Raw genomic sequence first — 18472 nt, forward strand, 5'->3', positions numbered from 1 at the left:
CGTTAGCACTCCGTCATCAATAAAGCACTACAGCTAGCATACTATAAATACCAGAATAATAGATGTGAAGAGTGAATGCAGAGATAAGGTATGGCCCATAGATCAATTTCAGCTAAGCAGTTTAATGTGCTGCATTTATATCGATGACTGATGGCTTATGAAATGTGCATAGCTGCAAATGTTTAAATAACTTGGAAGAGGAATATCCTGCGTACATAATGCAGAATGCAAACACGGTATAATCTGCTGACTCATATCCTCTTATTATCACCTTCAAAAAAAAGGAATATGCTCAACTAGGGCAGTGCGTTAAAGTACTACATAGCCTATAATCTGATCTGTTCAGGAGGATGTGACATACCCCAATGTCAGGAGAGAAAAGGCTATAGTTATAAACCAACTGTTCAGCTAAAAGCAGCTAGAATGCACCTTACAATAGGGATCATTGCTCCCTATGGAGATACGATGGTCTTTGCACATCAGTTTTTACTGCCACACCAAGTGATGGTTAATAACAGGAAAACAGAGCTCGCAAAAACAAATTCCTGCATCACTTAGTGTTTTCACAGAAAGCGGGTGTGGACAGTGGCCAATTAGAAGTGGCGGTATGGAAAATGTAAGTGAATGTATTTGACAATTTTACAATCAAAGCAGTAGGGGGGAGTGGCGGTATGACATACCACCGTATACCAGCCCATTTCGACCACCTGGTAAACCCCTCAGTCAAATACAAATGTCCGTAATAGGTTAGTAAATGCTGAAAGGGTGACGTATCCTTCAGAGCTAGATTGAGGTTTGGTGGAAATCTCAAATGTTTTATTTAGCACTGCAAAAAGCATGATTAACTGGGTTTGAAGCTGAAGTTGGCCAATGTTGCAATATCACAGCTAATATCCAGCAGATGGCTTTCTATTCTAGAGTTTGTGGTCCAAAAATGTCCACAATGCTCAATGATGGGCATTATAGTGGCTGCTAGAGAACGTGGTCGGACAATAACTGTTATTGGCCTGTGCGATCATATTCTGGCCACTGGCCACAGTGTGGCCCAACAAAATAACGATCCTGTTACTCGACTCTCGGGCCAAGCGGTAGGGTTGGCCCATGTAGCCATCATCAACTTTCTCACGTCGTATATAATATGCCGCTATTATGCTATTAAGGGAATATCCTGAGAAAGGAGCCAAGTGGGTAACCACCGACTAACGGGCCGGTTTATTAAAGGGCATTGCCAGCAAAAATGGGTGTTTTCGTAGGTGATAGTGCTCTCTTGGCCCGCTACATCAATGGGTTATTGTCGGTGGTAACAGTGGTATTGCCAATTGTAACCCCTGTTGGCTTATCCGGTGATAGCTTTCCATGCCTTTGTATGGGAAAGCCTATTTAAAAAAGAAAAAAAGGACCACAGTGGTACCTGTACTTCTTCTGTTTTCACCATCTCACTACAGTGATAACAGATGAAAACAGTTGCAAAAAAATACCTTATTCATTTTTGCAATGTTTACTGTTTTTTTCTTTTTCTTTATAACTCCCATTCATTTTTAATTTAAATATATATATATCTTAATTAAAAAATGTAGATTGATAAATCGACCATTACTTTTCTAAACATAATATACAATTTTCGTGGTTCACATCCTACCCACCAACTGCTGCTTCTCTGTTGCCATCTCTAGTTCTCCCCCCCCCCCATCCATCCTTCCCGTAGGAGTCTCAGAGTTCTGTCCTTGAAACTGGCTTTATTCCTCTGTACACCTCCTCCCTGGGTGGCCTCATCAGTTCCTTTGGCCTCCAGCACCACCTCTATGCAGACGACACTCAACTCTACCTCTCATCTCCTGATCTCTCCCCTTTCCTTCTCTCTGGGGTGTCCAGTTGCCTCTCCACCATCTCCTCCTGCTGTCCTCACACTTTCTCAAAGTTAACATGGTCAAAACTGAACTCATTGTCTTTCCTCCATCAAAAGTCTCCTTCCTTCCCGTACTCTCTATCATTGTTGACAACACCGCTATCTCCTCTGTTCCCCAACTCTGCTGCCTGGGTGTCATTCTTGACTCCTCCCTCTCCCCTCACATTCAATCTCTTGCCCAATCCTGTCACTTCCAGCTCTGCAACATCGCCCGTATCAGACCCTTTCTCTCCCATGATGCCACCAAACTCTTATCCACTCACTGATCATTTCTCGTCTCAACTTTCTCCTTACTGACCTCATCCGCTCCCATCTTGCTCCTCTTCGATCTACACTTAATGCTGCAGCTAGACTTATCTTCCTCTCTCGCCGCTACACATCTGCCTCCCCTCTCTGCCAAACCTTACACTGGCTCCCCTTCCCCTACAGAATCCTCTTCAAACTCCTCACCCTCACGCACAAGGCCCTCTACAACTCCAATGATCTCCAACCTCATCTCCAACCTCATCTCCATACATAATCCCTCCGGGCCTCTCCGGTCGGTCAATGACCATTGCCTTTCCTTTCCTCTGGTAACCACATCTCCTTCCCTTATGCAAGATTTCTCCCGTGCTGCCCCCACCACTGGAATGATCTCCCTCGTTCTATCAGACTATCCCCAGCTTGTATAGCTTCAAACGGTCATTGAAAACCCAACTGTTTAGAGAAGCCTACCAGTCCTCCAATTAACCATTTCCCTATGTAACATACCTCACCCTCTTTCATCCTCAATCTCGGCCACTCTTGTTTCTTGCCCTCAGATCCCCTCTATTGGCTCACCCCCATGTGACAACAGTTTGTCTGCCCCTTTCACCGTAGATTGTAAGCTCTAGTGACCAGGGCCCTCGTCTCTCCTGTTCTCATGACCTATAACTTTTGCTCACCAACTACACTGCCCACCTCCTCCTTGGGCTCTCTGCCCATTGTCTCCACTCCCCCATTGTCTTTGCACCTCTTTCAGTGGCTCTAAACCTGTTAGTCGCGCCCACGCTAATGGGCACAGGTTTCAGTTCTCAGCTGTGTTGAGAGTTGTAGTGTTATTGGTTTATGCTATTGTACTGTTATACCATGTACTGTCTTGTATTTTTCCCTCTGTACGGCACAGTGGACCTCTTGTGGCGCCCTATAAATAAAACAATATAATCATTTTAATATAATTATAATAATAATAATAATTATAATAATAATAGACCTCTAAGAGCTAGATAGTGGATGTAACAGGTTGTTGTGTGAAGATTGTGGGGTCAAAGGCTACTCTGTATGAACTAAATTCATACATACATCTTTTTCTTTGTAAAATACAAATTCGCTTTTCTAAAAGAACGGCTCATAAATATATATGAATATTTCAGGACCTTATAAATATATGTATGAAATAAAATCTTGGTTTTCGGAAGAATTATTACCTATCCATGGCATAATAACTATCTGTAAGCTGAGCTCATAGACAGTCACTGCGGAAAGCTTTTTATTTTCTTTACAGCAACTAGCACTCATCACCATCATCACCATTTATTTATATAGCGCCACTGATTCTGCAGCGCTGTACAGAGAACTCATTCACATCAGTCCCTGCCCCATTGGAGCTTACAGTCTAACTTCCCTAACATACAAACACATAGACAGACAGAGAGAGACTAGGGTCAATTTTGATAGCAGCCAATTAACCTACCAGTATGTTTTTGGAGTGTGGGAGGAAACCGGAGCACCCGGAGGAAACCCACGCAAACAGTTGCAAATGTGCGTAAAACTGAATAAATCTCACGTCCGGTCAAGGTGTGGGTACTTTTACATATGTACAATGAACGTGTCACTGTATTTTGAGTTTTGTGGTTTTTAAAAGAAGAAGGAGATTATTATATGCACTTGAGTGCTTGTGAATCACACATTATGCTTCCTCAGCCATACTGTCCTCCCAAATGCTATGGAAAAAATAAATCCCGTAGATTAGCACAGCATAGATATACCGCATCTGATGTCAACTGATTGTGACACATAAACTTCTAACATGTCTAATAGATCAGAAGCAAGATGGCAGCTTTTGACTTGCAGGCAAATGACTCTTGCTGGAACAGACACCAAGCTACGAGTCAGTCTCGCACTTTCACTGCATAAATAAACAGAGCTGGAGAATGGTTACATATGCAGGCTCATGGCAGGAATAAAATTAGAGGTGACTTCTGCAACCAATTGACCTGCTTTAGAACCCTTAGGGGGAATCCAAGGACATCCACGTTAGCTTTTAAAGTACAATAAATATCCAAAGGAACTGTTTTAATTCACCTTCAGACAGACACAGTGGAAGAGACAGCTGTGTGTCAAACTATCCTATAGCAAATTGTATACTGGCCTGAAGGTTTCTATGTCTCACGCTTGAAGATTATATGCTGCAGGACTGGGTCAAAGAGAAGCTTCTAACCATCAATTGTATTCTCTTTCCCTTTGTCTCTTGAGCCAAGCCACTACTGGGTCTGACAACCTCGCTTGGATTCCCGACTCTCGTTGGATTGCAGAATAATTCTCTTTTAGCTGAAACATTCATTGAGTAAAAGAGCTCTTTCACCCAAATGGTTTCTCTATGTTATACCTACTGAACCAGCACATCTGAGGGTTTATTAATAAATATATTAAATATAATGAATGCACCAAAAAAAGAAGTTTGTTATTAGTGTATTTTTGTATACTTTTAATAGGAAAATCACTGTGCAAAATGCATACTTGCTAGTTTTCTTTTAAATAATTTTCAGGGACACTGTGATCCTGACCATAGTTTCAGTTTGGAACAAGCACAATAAACTTTACTTGTATATATTGGTACATATCTAACTTGCTCTAATTCTATACTGCTACTTCGAGCTGGCGGACAATGACAAGAGTGCCCAAAGCAGCAGAGAAGCAAATGCCTTCCTCAGATCCAAAACAGAAAGGAGGTTTGGTTAAATGGTGAGGGATGGTCATGGTTGCCGGTAGCTCTGTCTTAGGTTCTGCCATTATTTATTCGCTTGCTGCCATTTCTCCTATTCCCCTCACGTCTAGAGACTGAACCACGGGACGCGACCTGCAGTCTCCTAGCAGCTAAGCCCAATCTGCCTTGCGGTGGTTCTTGGAGAAGACCAGGGGGCTGATAGGCTCCGCGCCTTGCAAGGTCTGTGTCAATCTAGACTCACTCCTGAGCATAACAACTAGCACAATGTAGACAGCCCCACGTCAACAAAAATGTTGAAGTGAGTTAAGGAACTGCTCAAAAACGACAAAATCCATGACCCTGGCAGCTGTATGCATTATCACAATGGAATAGATGCTGGGCTAAGGCCAGAGGCCTATCATTTGTAAGGAGAACTCCTGCTCTAACAAGTCTCTTGGGTAAGTGAATCAGTTATGGTAGTTGCCTTGACTTTACTATAGCCCCCAGCATCTGCCACCATCGACCATCACCAGACTGTCATAGGGCCCTTGCATCACCAAATAACAACAGAGCCAGGGGGATCACCAAGGAGTACTCAGGCCAGTACTGAGCTGTACACATATAGTTAGGAAGGGGCCAAGATCATCACACTCCTTTAATTTAGCTTTTAGGGTAGGACCAATAAAGTTATTTCTGATCTGAGTTGTTGAATCTCCTCTTGATGCACACCCCGCTTCTGTTGGAACAGCAAAAGTAGGCAGTCCCCACCACCACTGCCCTCCTATTTGAGCTATAGACACTGCAGCAGGTAAGAGCTATAGACATACCTGCCCACCACCATCACCAGAGCTATAGACACAAGCCACATACAGAAGGTACCACTACCAAAATATACACCGCATTAGAGCTGTACACAGGGCAAAAGAGCTATAGACCCAAATCAGCTAATCGAGCTATAAAACTCTGCTTACCCATAAGCAATAACCTATATTGTTGGTACCATATCTGTATCTGTGTTCTCTCCTACCCCCCCCCCCCTCTTTCTCCACCCCAGGTTGCGCCACGGCACAGACAACGAGACAAACGAAAAGTTCGGAAATTGGAACACCCGAAGATACCGTAACGGCAGCACCAATCCCTAAGACACTCCTATCAAGCACAGACATCCAAGGTAAGCTCCCCAAAAAGAGCCCTTGCCACCGATTCCTAAAAGTAGGTGCTGTGTCTGCCAATACATATTGTCAAGAATTGGGGTCTTAGTCCTGTTTACACCACTTGGCAGTACCATATCACCGTGCATCTCCCTCCTGGTCGAATGCAGCATTCTGTCGTGGGACAAGCGTGACTTCTGTCTGCAGTACTGGAGGCTGCCATCTTGGGTGAGACATTGGCTAACATCCTGCTGTGTCTGAACACCTGATCTCATCCACCAATTGGCTTCCTCTGCAGACTATAAGAGTCTCCTCCTTCACTCAGCAACTTGCTAGTGCAACACTTTCCTAGTTCTTGATCACTACAGTTGCTTGTGTTGCTGCTCCATTCTGCCTGCTGTATACAGATCTCAACCCTTCATGTGAATTCAGCTTCATCCTGGTTGCTGCTGCTATCCTCCTGCTGTATACAGATCTCCACCATTTATCCTCTGAGGGAATTCAGCCACATCCTGCAGCTGTGTTATGGACTTCTCTGTGTGAGTTCAACTTCATCTTACTGGCTGTTATATGAACTGCAAACCAATAACCCTCTGTAAGGATTCAGCTGCTTCATCTTGTAGGTGTTATATGTACTGCAAACCATTAACCCTTCGTGACCAGATGCAAGCTTCATAATCCTTATACATTCTTCCCACCAGAACTAGACTTGATCCCATTTCTAACACCAACTTATAGACACCACTGACGATAGTGACAGTAGTGAGGAGGCAGGCAACTTCCAAACGTGTGCCTTTATTGTCAGAAGCGCAGGAACATCACAAGGCAACAGGTACACTGTGGTCGGAAACACAACACAGCAATGAGTGTACAGCAAAAGATAGCAGTAATCTGGGCAGCACGGTGGCTAAGTGGCTAGCACTTCTCCCTCAAAGCGCTGGGGTCATGCGGTCAATTCCCGTCCATGGCCTTATCTGTGTGGAGTTGTATGTTCTCCCCGTGTTTGCGCGGGTTTCCTCCGGGTGCTCCGGTTTTCTCCCACACTCCAAAAACATACTAGTAGGTTAATTGGCTGCTATAAAAATTGACCCTAATCTCTCCCTGTCTCTGTCTGTGTGTATATTAGGGAATTTAGACTGTAAGCTCCAGTGGGGCAGGGACTGATTTGAGTGAGTTCTCTGTACAGCGCTGCGGAATTAGTGGTGCTATATAAATAAAGGATGATGATTATGGGTGTACAGGCCTAGCTAACAGCACTAAGCGTAACAGAGGCTTCACAGAGCCTCCTTCTCTCCTTCTACTCACAGGGCTGGAAGGTATGGTAGGTACCAGTTCACTCCATTATTTGGTTTTTAGGTGTGTTTGACAAAAGTCAAAGCACATATTGTATTCATTCTTCAAAAACGTCCACAGGACGTGAGGTGGAACGGTCAGGTCAACATGTGAACAATCTGAGCATTGGATCCTGTGCAATAGCACAAAGCAGTGGTGTGGGGCTCCTGTCAAACTTACACAGGAAGATTGGGGTCATTTGCAGCTCTATTAGAAACAAAGCTCTTACATTCAATTTGTTCTTAATTCCTCCTCGCAGTGGCATGATAATGTAAACAAGTGGGAAGCAGCTGCTGTATTACAGTTCCCTTAGATGTGCTATCTCTCCCACAACACTGACCATGCTGTCCTGCCCTTGTTGCAACAACATCTCTTATAGGACCCGTAAATCCCAAACTGTATATTTTCAAACAGGAACAATAACATTGTTGACTGTCAACCCGACATTTCACTGCAGCTCTGTTACAAGTAATATGTTACCTCCCCACTCCATTACAAATAGCTGAAGCTCTTTCCATCTTTAAGATAGTGTCCTAATGGGATCCGAAATATCAAGAAAGCTAAGACTGCAGTACATTAAGCTGCTGTGACATCACCGTCTCTGCCTCTTGGTAAGAATCCACCAATCCACAGTGTGTTTCTGCAGAGCAAGCTTGTAAGACTGTTAGTAACTGTCATGTCCCCCTAACATGGCCACTTGGAGCAGAGGGATGAAAGACATTTCATGTATAGTTTCAGCTCAGTAATACACAGCCTTTCATAGGCAAACGAGGGGGGTTTCTAGAGCTTGGAAACCCCCCTCCAAGCCTGGAGCACTGTATAATTGAGGTGACTGGACTCTGCTCCCGCTTCACACAGCTCTGCTCCAAAAGAGAGAGCTGCGTGCACCTAACAGTAGTGTATTGCCCATGTATATTATGGGGATAGGGAGAGTTGGAGAGCAGCCAAGCAGTCTCTAAAATTATAGCCACACCCCCATGCATGCTGGTCACGCCCACTGGTGGCGTGGTGTGGAAACCCCCCCCCCCCTCTGCAAATCCTGCGTTTGCCCCTGCCTTTGATAAAAATAAATATCAAATATGATTTAACAACCACAATATCTTTCTAATATGATGACCATTTCATTCTGTCACAAATTTAAATCCAATCAGGAATATATAGGTGCGTGCCGAGGAGTCCTCCTCTGCAGCTTTAGAACATTGCCAAAAAGAATAATTGTAGTGTAAACACATCTCACAATAGACCATTTTTAAATCACTGTGTTAATTGCTTCAGCATGTTGGTGAGCAGATAAAACGTGTTACCAGCTAAGTGCTAGCTAATTGTTGGTTCTTACCTCTTCTCTGCAATTTTAACAGGGTGAAAAATAGAAAGTAAGCTATTGTATGTATATGCTTGATATGGTTGTTAATCCAGTTCGCATGCATGTACACAGTATATTTTGTATATACTTTTGTATAACTATGCATTATACATAGCCTGGAACACATATGTAAGAAAGGTGTGAAAAATGGAACGACAGGTTCAATAAAACTTAAAGTAATGCCGTATGATTGTGTCACGGAGTTGCTACTTGTCAGTACAATGTGCAGTCTGACTGCAAAACACACTTTAAATAAATCTTCAGTGACATTGTGGTATGTTTAATGTATACCGATGGGAAACACAAATCCATACTCATTGTGCGGAATTCAATAAGCAGTGAGAATTCACTTCCCCGGAGAGGGTTAGACATACATCAGTGATGTCACTAGATCCTAGTCACTTGATAGGCTACATTCTCATGTATGTTGGGTGCACTTTAAACGTACATATTTCCATAAAGATATACAAAAACTGATATGAGCATTTAACCTGTAGAGTGGTGGTTATTTGTCATCTTAAATACACTTTGGGCCTGATTCAGCGTTGAATGCAAAGTTCCGTTTTAAAAAAAAATTGTACACAGCTAAAGCTGGGTACACACTACAGAATTTTCCACCAACATTTTATGCCGATCGATTTTACATTCGATCGATGGTCCGATCGCTCGGTCCATGGACTGCATACACACTAGCCTTGTTTAGGACCATAAAGGGAAGAGCGGACGTCTCTTTAGCGACTTTTTACAGCCATGTTGTCGTGAGAAATGACTGTAATTTCGTACTCACTGTTGTGGATCGGTCGGAAGTTTATACACACTACACAGCGGAAACGAGATTGGAACGAAAATATTAAACGATACGACCAACCAAATGAGGCGATAATCGTCCATTTGGGCAGACTTTCGACCATCGTGTCACTGCACACACTGACCCGACTTTTGAACGAGCGGTCGTATGTCCGCTGATTTAGCCGATTATTGGACGAAAACCGTGTAGTGTGTACCTAGCTTAAGGCGTATCTCCGCCCATATCCATAACTAATGTACCTTAAGATGCATTCGGCCTCTCCGTACTGACGAAGATGCTCCACAGTTACGTTCAGATAACCGCATACAGGTGTGAGTTGGAATTGGGAGCAAACCTCACCACTTTTACGTATTTACAGGCAGAACGCTCAAAAAATATAAGCTCTTACTATGGGAAATGTTTCCAAGTCTTTATAATTAACACAAACAAGTGAACAGTTTCCTAATAATTAAAAAAGGAATCAGCAAGGTAACAAAAAAATAGAAAGTTTGCATTATGTTAAAAGACATTCTGTTTGCAAAGTCTATTTCCGCAGAGTGAGCATACACAATGTCATAAGCTGAGCACAACATTGTTGCACTGCAATTAACAATCATAAACTATAAATAATTGCAGACAGTCACATCGCTCATGTGCGATTGCTCGTACACAACATGAACGTGGTGGAGGTTCTGGTCATCATCATCAACCAAGATTCACACTTGCCCTGTACTAGGTTCAAAAGATACGGCTGAAAATATGCGCACTTATGCGAACGTCCGGGTCTGATAGAGCCGCATCTGTTTGAATATGTCCTTACTGTACATGGGCGACGTTAATCCGTCCCTCCCCTTCCCCGTTTCACCTGTTGGATGCGTATAAATGCGCTCAATGGCGTATGCTCGTTTTGTGAATACACGCAGTGTGATTTCACCTAAGATACACTACACAAACTAGCATACCTCAAATTCTGAATCAGGCCCTTTCCTAGTCATGTTCCTGATGGGCAGGAAGTTCAGTAGGAAGCATTCATTGAAATAAAACTACACTATCCAGAATTCTCCAGTCCAAGCACTTGTGCAATAGATGTGCATCATACTGAAAGGGGATGGTACCAGACAACTTGGTTTACACTCTGACAACCAGAATATATATGGACACAGCAGGGACGGACGAAGAACCCGAAATGCTCATGCAGTACGGAGATTACATTCTTCCCGTGTAACTGGATAAATGGTTGCCTGGCACAAACCATATACCAAACTAGTAAAATTAAAAAGAATAGAAATCTCAAAGTTGAATCAATTCTGTCATAGGCAAACTGAGGGGGGTTTCCTATTGCCTGGAAACACCCCTCCAAGCCTGGAGCACTGTATAATTGAGGTGACTGGACCCTGCTCCCGCTTCACACAGCTCTGCTTGAAAAGGGAGAGCTGTGTGCACCTAACAGTAGTGCACGCAGCATTGCTCATGTATATTATGGGGATAGGAAGAGCTGGAGAGCAGCCAAGCACCGTCTAAAATTATAGCTACGCCCCCATGCATGCTGGTCACTCCCACTGGCGGCGTGGTGTGGAACCCCCCTCTGCAATTCCTGCGTTTGCCCCCTGTCTGTGTACCTCCCTGAGCAATACCTAGGCATGCCCTTCATATGTCTATATGTTAAAGAGATTCCTAATTAATTCTGGTATAATATAAATTGAATGTCACATTGCGTGATTGCGTAACTCGCAATGATGTACGGGATGACTACTCTCGCTTTAAAAGATTACAATGTATTGAAAATAGCAAAAAAAATAAATAATAATAACTAGGATTCCATACCAACAAAAATTGCTCTCCGACAATAATGCATCTTCGGAGATGAAGTAGTTAAATAAATTAGCTTGTAAGTCTCAGAACATTAAAAATAATAATTTACAATTCCTCTTTCATAAGCCATCTTTCTGTTCCCAATATCTATTTCCATGCATTCCATCAAAAGCAGCTAAATGTGTCTTTTGAAAGTGAATATCTTAAAAATTTCAAATGCAGCTGACAGAAGTCTAACCAATGTCATATAGGCATACATAACACTTTTTTTTTTATAACCGTCCAGTCTCCTCATCCTGTCCGACTGAACAATTACACTACCCATACCACTGACATGGGCATTAAAGAAATTTAATTTAGTCTAAACTCACTACATACATTGAAAAACAAAGGAGATGCAACAAACATCTAAACAGCAAACAAATTAAATAAAACAATATTTTTAAAACAAATCAGCAAAAATAACACTTAAACATATTATTTATAATAAATCGACTGTCAAAACTAGTTGTGACCGACAACAAAACATTACAATATGCAAAGGATGAATTAGAATTCCGAAGAGAATATATTTAATTCTTATCTATAACAACAAATGTGTAATAACAGTGTAATCAGACATGGATAAAAATATTACACTTGATGCAAGATACTACATACTAAAAATACTATGTGTTAAATTATTGCTGACGTGAACTTATCTAGTAAGAAAACAACAGTCAATGCAGCAAAGCTAGTAGGAACCTTTTGGAAAGCACTTGTCTGTAGAAAGTTAACGCTGATCAAAACAATTAGTTTTAGGCAGCTGAATTTTTATTTAATGATGTGTTGGCTCCAGTTTTGCAGGTTAATGACTAAGTTGGAAATACACATATTGAGAGTTCACCTCTGTGTTAAGATGTCCTCTCCTGCATTGGTCTCAAGGGTACAACTAGAAGGTAACCCCATTGCTGTAAACTCATATAGCTTACCCAGCTTGCCATCAGTGACTGTGAGGGCAATCTGATCCATTAACACCAAAGTGAAGTCCACCTCCTGATCTCGGCAGCGCTGCTTCAGCGCCTTCAGGATGCACATCTGAGGGTAATCCTCCAGGATATTTCTGTCTGTCAGGAGCCACAGCTGGGAGCACATGGTGAAGGCAGCCAAAAGCAAACCAAGTGCAAAAAAAAGACAAAAGGCAAGAATGTGCACAAATAGCCAGCCAAGGTCAATGCCTTCTTCCCCCAAGGCCTGTGTGCAGGCAGCTAACTACTGTACTTGCACTGTAATAACAACAAAAAATCAGCTGCATTAAACCAGTATCCAGCAGCCATGCGCCGTAAATAGGGGACTGTAACCATCTAGTCCCCTACAACACACACACAGCACCATGCAAGATGCAGTGAGCAAACCCCTTGATGCAATCAATAGGGGCGGACCCTGCAAAAATCCATGACAAATCCCATTTATTTCAGCCGTTTTGCAGGGTTTAAAAAGACAATGATCCCCCAGCACATTTGTCTTTGTGTTTTATTTGCTTGGTCTATTTTTTATTTTTTTTTAGTCAGTCTGGTTATTTGCACTTCACGGATTAATAAATAACAGTGGAATCCCAAGTCCCCGGATCCTGTTACCTGCAGCTGCCGGAGGAGAGCCAGCGCTGCATACAAGGGAGAAGAGGTTATCGCTAATGATTAGTGGCTGCGCCTGCCAGTGATCTGCCGGGGGAGGAGGCGGCCAATCGGGTGGCGGGATGTCAGTCTTGAGACTCGGCCGCCGACCAATAGGAGCGCTCGGATGCTGGTGAGGGAGCAGGGGATGCTCGCTGGGTACCAGAGATGACCATTTAGTTGCCAGAGGACTGTGGGACAGAGCTGCTGTGTCCTGCAACGTGTGGTGTGCTGACATGTGATATACTGCAGGCATGACACTGGCCCATTGCATTGGGGAGACACTGGTTTGGTTAAGTTTGTGACTGAATTAATTTGGCATAAAGTCATGTATTGATAAAATTAGCTTTTTGCATCCTTAACTTCAGTTAAAAAGTGACCAGATGGATGTCTCCCTCATGAAACGATTCATGTTGGCTTTGTCTGGTAATTAGGGCAGTAAGACATAGAGAATACAGAGAAGCAGGAGTATATATATATATATATATATATATATATATATATATATATACACACATCATCATCATTTATTTATATAGCACCACTGATTCCACAGCGTTATACAGAGAACTCATTCACATCAGTCCCTGCCCCATTGGAGCTTACAGTCTAAACTCCCTAACATACATACACATAGAGAGAGAGATTAGGGTCAATTTTGATAGCAGCCAATTAACCTACCAGTATGTTTTTGGAGTGTGGGAGGAAACCAGAGCACCCAGAAGAAACCCACGCAAACATACAAACTCCACACAGATAAGACCATGGTTGGGAATTGAACTCATGACCCCAGCACTGTGAGGCAGAAGTGCTAACCACTTAGCCACTATATATAGATATATAATGTTCTCGGTATTACTGAACACATAGGAAACTACTTTTTAAAATAATTGGGAAAATGCTATTCATAGGCATGGATAGATGCAGCACAAATATTGGGGGTGCTGAGAAACATATTCACCCAAATATATGGCATTGGTTTTCTCCCTGCGTTGTGGGTAATGACCACTTGACGTTACAACACATCTCAGGGACATCTTGAGGTTAATAATCTCCAGACCCTCACTGGAACCATGTATTCTCCTCTAATCTCTGTCCTCTACTCATATTTTATGGATTAGTAGTATTTAAAATAAATCAATATATAAATAAAGCAGGTTATGAATAACTTTAACATTCAGTGGTTGGGTGCATGTTATATGTAGGGCATTAGTGCTAAGACAGTGTCAATTTTTTACTGCTTTTTATATTTTTATAATAACCATTTTAAAAACATGTTACTTACTCGTTGCCGACTGTCATTAAATTTACTGATAGCAACTATCTGCAATTACTTTTAGGTCTGTATGTAAAGTAACTAGTATGAGGTTCATTTTTAAAAGCTACAGCTGGGTACACACTTATGCAATCAGACTTCAGATGCAATTTATGTAATGATTTTACCAACAATTGAAAGCTCCGATGAGCTTTCATGTGTACACACCTACATGATTTACCTTCAGATCTGTGATCTCCATCTCTCATAACCATCTGCTGATAAGACATTGTTCCATCCATGATCGTGATTTTTAGGAAGTTTATAAAACCAAATAAACAGATACAATGTGTAACATGATCGTGAGAGTGTACATACTCTTGCTATATCTGACCAAATGGCTGTGAATCGTGTGATCTCTCATTGATCACTCATTCAATGTTTTAGACGACCTTTGACCATTGTTAATAGACACCTAGGTTCATCTAAGGGTAGTGCCAGCCCTGAATCTACCTATTTCTATTGGATAGAAGTCTTCTGGGTTTATTGGATGAAATCCAATCCTTCTCTATAGGTTTTCCATGGTAGCGGGGTGCTTTAATCCATACTAAAGTGGAAGCAGATTGCAGAGAAGGCTTGGGACTTTGGTGCTCATAGGGCAATATATTTTACACAGGGCAGTTGATAGTGGGCACAACTACAATGGGCAAAGGATAATACTGTGATAAGTGTTAAACTGTGCAGCACAGACCAGTGTATGGTTGGCAAAACTTTAGTGGGCATAAGGTGGTTATGGTGGGCATAGGATAATACTGTAGTAGGCATGAGGTTGCTATGCTTACAGCAATGTATTTTTGATAGGACAGTATACAGTGGGTACAGGGCTGAATATTGTGGATAATAACAAGACAACGCACGGAGCTATATGTGGTGATCCAGGGTGGCATGAGGTTACTATAATAGGTACAGGGCTGTCATAGATGGCATGGAATTGTGCTGTACATTATAGGTATGTGAAGGGCATAGCTGTATGTGTGGACATAAATCTGCTATGCTGAGAACAGAGCTGTACATGAGAGACATGGATTGATATATGTTGGGCATGAGGCTGCTATGCTGGGCATGGGGCTCTCATGATCATCATCATTTATCTATATAGCGCCACTGATTCCGCAGCGCTGTACAGAGAACTCACTCACATCAGTGCCTGCCCCATTGGAGCTTACAGTCTAAACACACACACAGACAGACTAGGGTCAATTTGATAGGAGCCAATTAACCTACCATCAGGGTCGGATTAAGGGAAGGGAGGCCCCCCATGCTAAGGGTACTGTGAGGCTCCCCCCCCCATGAGGGAGGTGGCCCCCCCGTGAGCTTACCTCCTTCCATTCTTCCACTCTCTGTAGTGCTTCCACGGCACGCTGTAATCTATTTAGTGAGGAGATCTCATGAGAGTGAGACTATGACTTATGGTCTCACTCTCACGAGATCTCCTCAGTAAGGAGATTACTGCGCGCCGCGTAAGTACTACAGTGACAGCAGGCAGCTAACAGCATAACATTTGCTGTTAGCTGCCTGTCATTCTCCTTGAACAAGTGACAGTCGGTGCTGGGGACGGGGACGCCCTCGACCCGATGAATGCCGACAGGCCCCCCCAGCAGCCCGAGGCCCCTGGGCTGCCCTTTAGCTCTGGCATTAATCCGGCTCTGCCTACCAGTATGTTTTTGGATTGTGGGAGGAAAACGGAGCGCCCGGAGGAAACCCACGCAAACACGGGGAGAACATACATGCTACACACAGATAAGGCTCTGCATGGTGCATATAGACCTAAATGTATTGGACATGGCTGTTATGCTGGGCATTGAGATGTACATAGTGGGTATGGAACTGCATGCGTTGGGTATGTAGCGGTTATGCTGGGCACAGAGCCGTACATGGTGCATATTTATTGGGCATTGCTGTTATCCTGGGCACAGGGCTGTACATGACGAGTATGGAACTGTATGTGTAGGGCATGTCTGATATGAAAATTCCATGGACACAATTGTGTGGAAAGATCCACATTTTTGGCTGTTTCTTTAAAATGCCAATGAAACAAGGGATAATGATTCCAATGTACTGCTGAAATAAAGAAATGCCTATCCCACAAAAAGAATAACATTCACTTGAGTGCACTGTAAACAATCCGTCCCATAGCAAAAGTATTTGGAAATATTTCTACTAATGGGTAGCAATGCATAGCCCAATAGTTTAACAATCATCCCACACCCAAAAGATAATAAGATAATGATTCACAGATCTTCTTGTAGATAACATACAATAGTGAAACAGCCTAGGTGTTGCAACATCTTTCAGCCTGTACTCCAACTGAAGTCTGTTAAAGTTTTTCCTTTTTGAGCAGTTCTCACTGTTTAGTGTTCTCTAATGATGGACACTGACTCTTACCATTGGAGTTCAGCTAAGAACCATCAAGATGCATTATAGATCACTTCACATAGCAAGCCTTACTGTGTATGTTTCTACTGCTCCGATTTAGTAAGAATCGTCCAGCAGCCAGCATGTGGGTGACTCTGACTGGCGGTTTTCCTCCATGACACATTCACCAGTGCAAACATATCCCCTGCAAACATTGAATTTGCATTGCGCTAGTAACTTCAGCTTGGCCAAAACAGTTTGCCATCCAGATGTGTGGCAACACATCGCTTCATTAGAAGCTTCAGGATGGAGTTCACATTGTATAATACAATCCATGGTTTACCTTGTGAAGAATGCTCTATGAGTGGCTGATGTCAGCATTCCTAGAATGAACATCACGGAGAGAAATGTGAAATGGAATAGTGGTTATTTTCCAACATTCAGATCAAATTGAGATGCAGTAAATGATAAGGCAAATAACTCAAGTCCATAGAAACAGTGAAAACAGGATCCCTGGATACTCAGATAGCCAAGGGACGGAAGTACTGGATACCTGGCCCAACAGGTAAACTGCAGGTACGGGTTAGACAGAGTAAGCTAGTTAGGCTGGGAATCTGCAGACTCTGGTTTTCCGAGTTATACTATGGACTGTAGATACTGGAAGTCTGGTTTGCCAGATAAAACAGAGAAGCTGGAGACTCTGGTTTTCCCGGTTAAACAGTGGATTGCAGATATTTAGTGTTTGGATTGCTAGGAAAAGCTGAGGAGGTGGAGACTCTGGTTTTCCCGGTTAAACAGTGGATTGCAGATATTTAGTGTTTGGATTGCTAGGAAAAGCTGAGGAGGTGGAGACTCTGGTTTTCCAGGTTAAACAGTGGATTGCAGATATCACAGGTGAAGTGCAGGCACAAAGAGACTGACTTACCAGGTAGTAATTGTAGTTTGCAGGCACAGGTAGCACGGATGTTAACCAAGAGGCATGAAGCACTGGAGGACTCACGGGAGAATCAGACAAAAGGAGGGTCAGACAAGCCAGGGGTCAGAAAGTCCACAACGATACCAGGAAGAAAGCAGGAATAAAGTCAAAACGAAGCAGGGGTTTGGGTCATAAGATGAGGTGCAAAACAGAGGGACAAGCAGGAGTCAATAACAGGAAGTCAGGATCAGAACACAGGGGATACACTGAGGAACCAGCAGCAGCAAAGCCAGATGACTGCTGGGAGAGGTAGTCTTTTAAAGGCCAGAGACAGGTGAGCACGATCCGGATCCAACGATGAATACTTAACCCTTTGTAGGCGGGGTCAGGGGAAGGCACAGCCACATCTAGGGAGGAGATGCAGAAATGCAACCAGAGGCAGATAGTGACAGCTGAGAACTCTTGGGTTATACATTCATATGTACAGTATATTTAGAAAATAGACCGTTAAAAAGCCCCTCATAACATCATTGGCCAGCATAGAGAAGAACACAGCAGAACACGCAATATCCGGTAATTTCATTAGAAGGTGAGACACATCAGACAACATTTTGTTGGAGTCCTTCACCTTCCCAAGCTCCTGAACACATGGGCACTGAATTTAAAAATAGAGGAACCACTGTGATGCCAGGAACACATCATGTCAGCTGGGTTTAATAAATATTAATGAACTGTTAACTACAACTACAAAGAACACAGGATACAATAAAAGTCACATGCTTACATTGTTTGCAAGAAATTAATAAATGACTATTTGCTACAATTAAGGCAGTTGAGTAAACTAATTAGCTATGTTTCACAATACATGGATAACATGGTTCCAGCAAAAACAGCTCTCCAGTAACTAATGTCCATGTTCTCAGTCACCTGCCTTGTCAC

General features: G+C 42.8%; 1 protein-coding gene across 1 annotated transcript in view; it reads right to left on the reverse strand.

Annotated features, from left to right (window-relative positions):
* Positions 1–12967, reverse strand: part of RIMKLA (ribosomal modification protein rimK like family member A) — a 35735-nt gene extending 22768 nt beyond the window's left edge. The window contains exon 1 of the mRNA XM_075191065.1: positions 12267–12967. Coding sequence (XP_075047166.1) covers positions 12267–12429 — 163 coding nt within the window. The 5' untranslated portion in view covers positions 12430–12967. The remainder of the gene's footprint in view (positions 1–12266) is intronic.
* Positions 12968–18472: the final 5505 nt, after the last annotated feature.

This window comes from Mixophyes fleayi, chromosome 11 (genome assembly GCF_038048845.1).
Source record: "Mixophyes fleayi isolate aMixFle1 chromosome 11, aMixFle1.hap1, whole genome shotgun sequence".
Lineage (NCBI taxonomy): Eukaryota > Metazoa > Chordata > Amphibia > Anura > Limnodynastidae > Mixophyes > Mixophyes fleayi.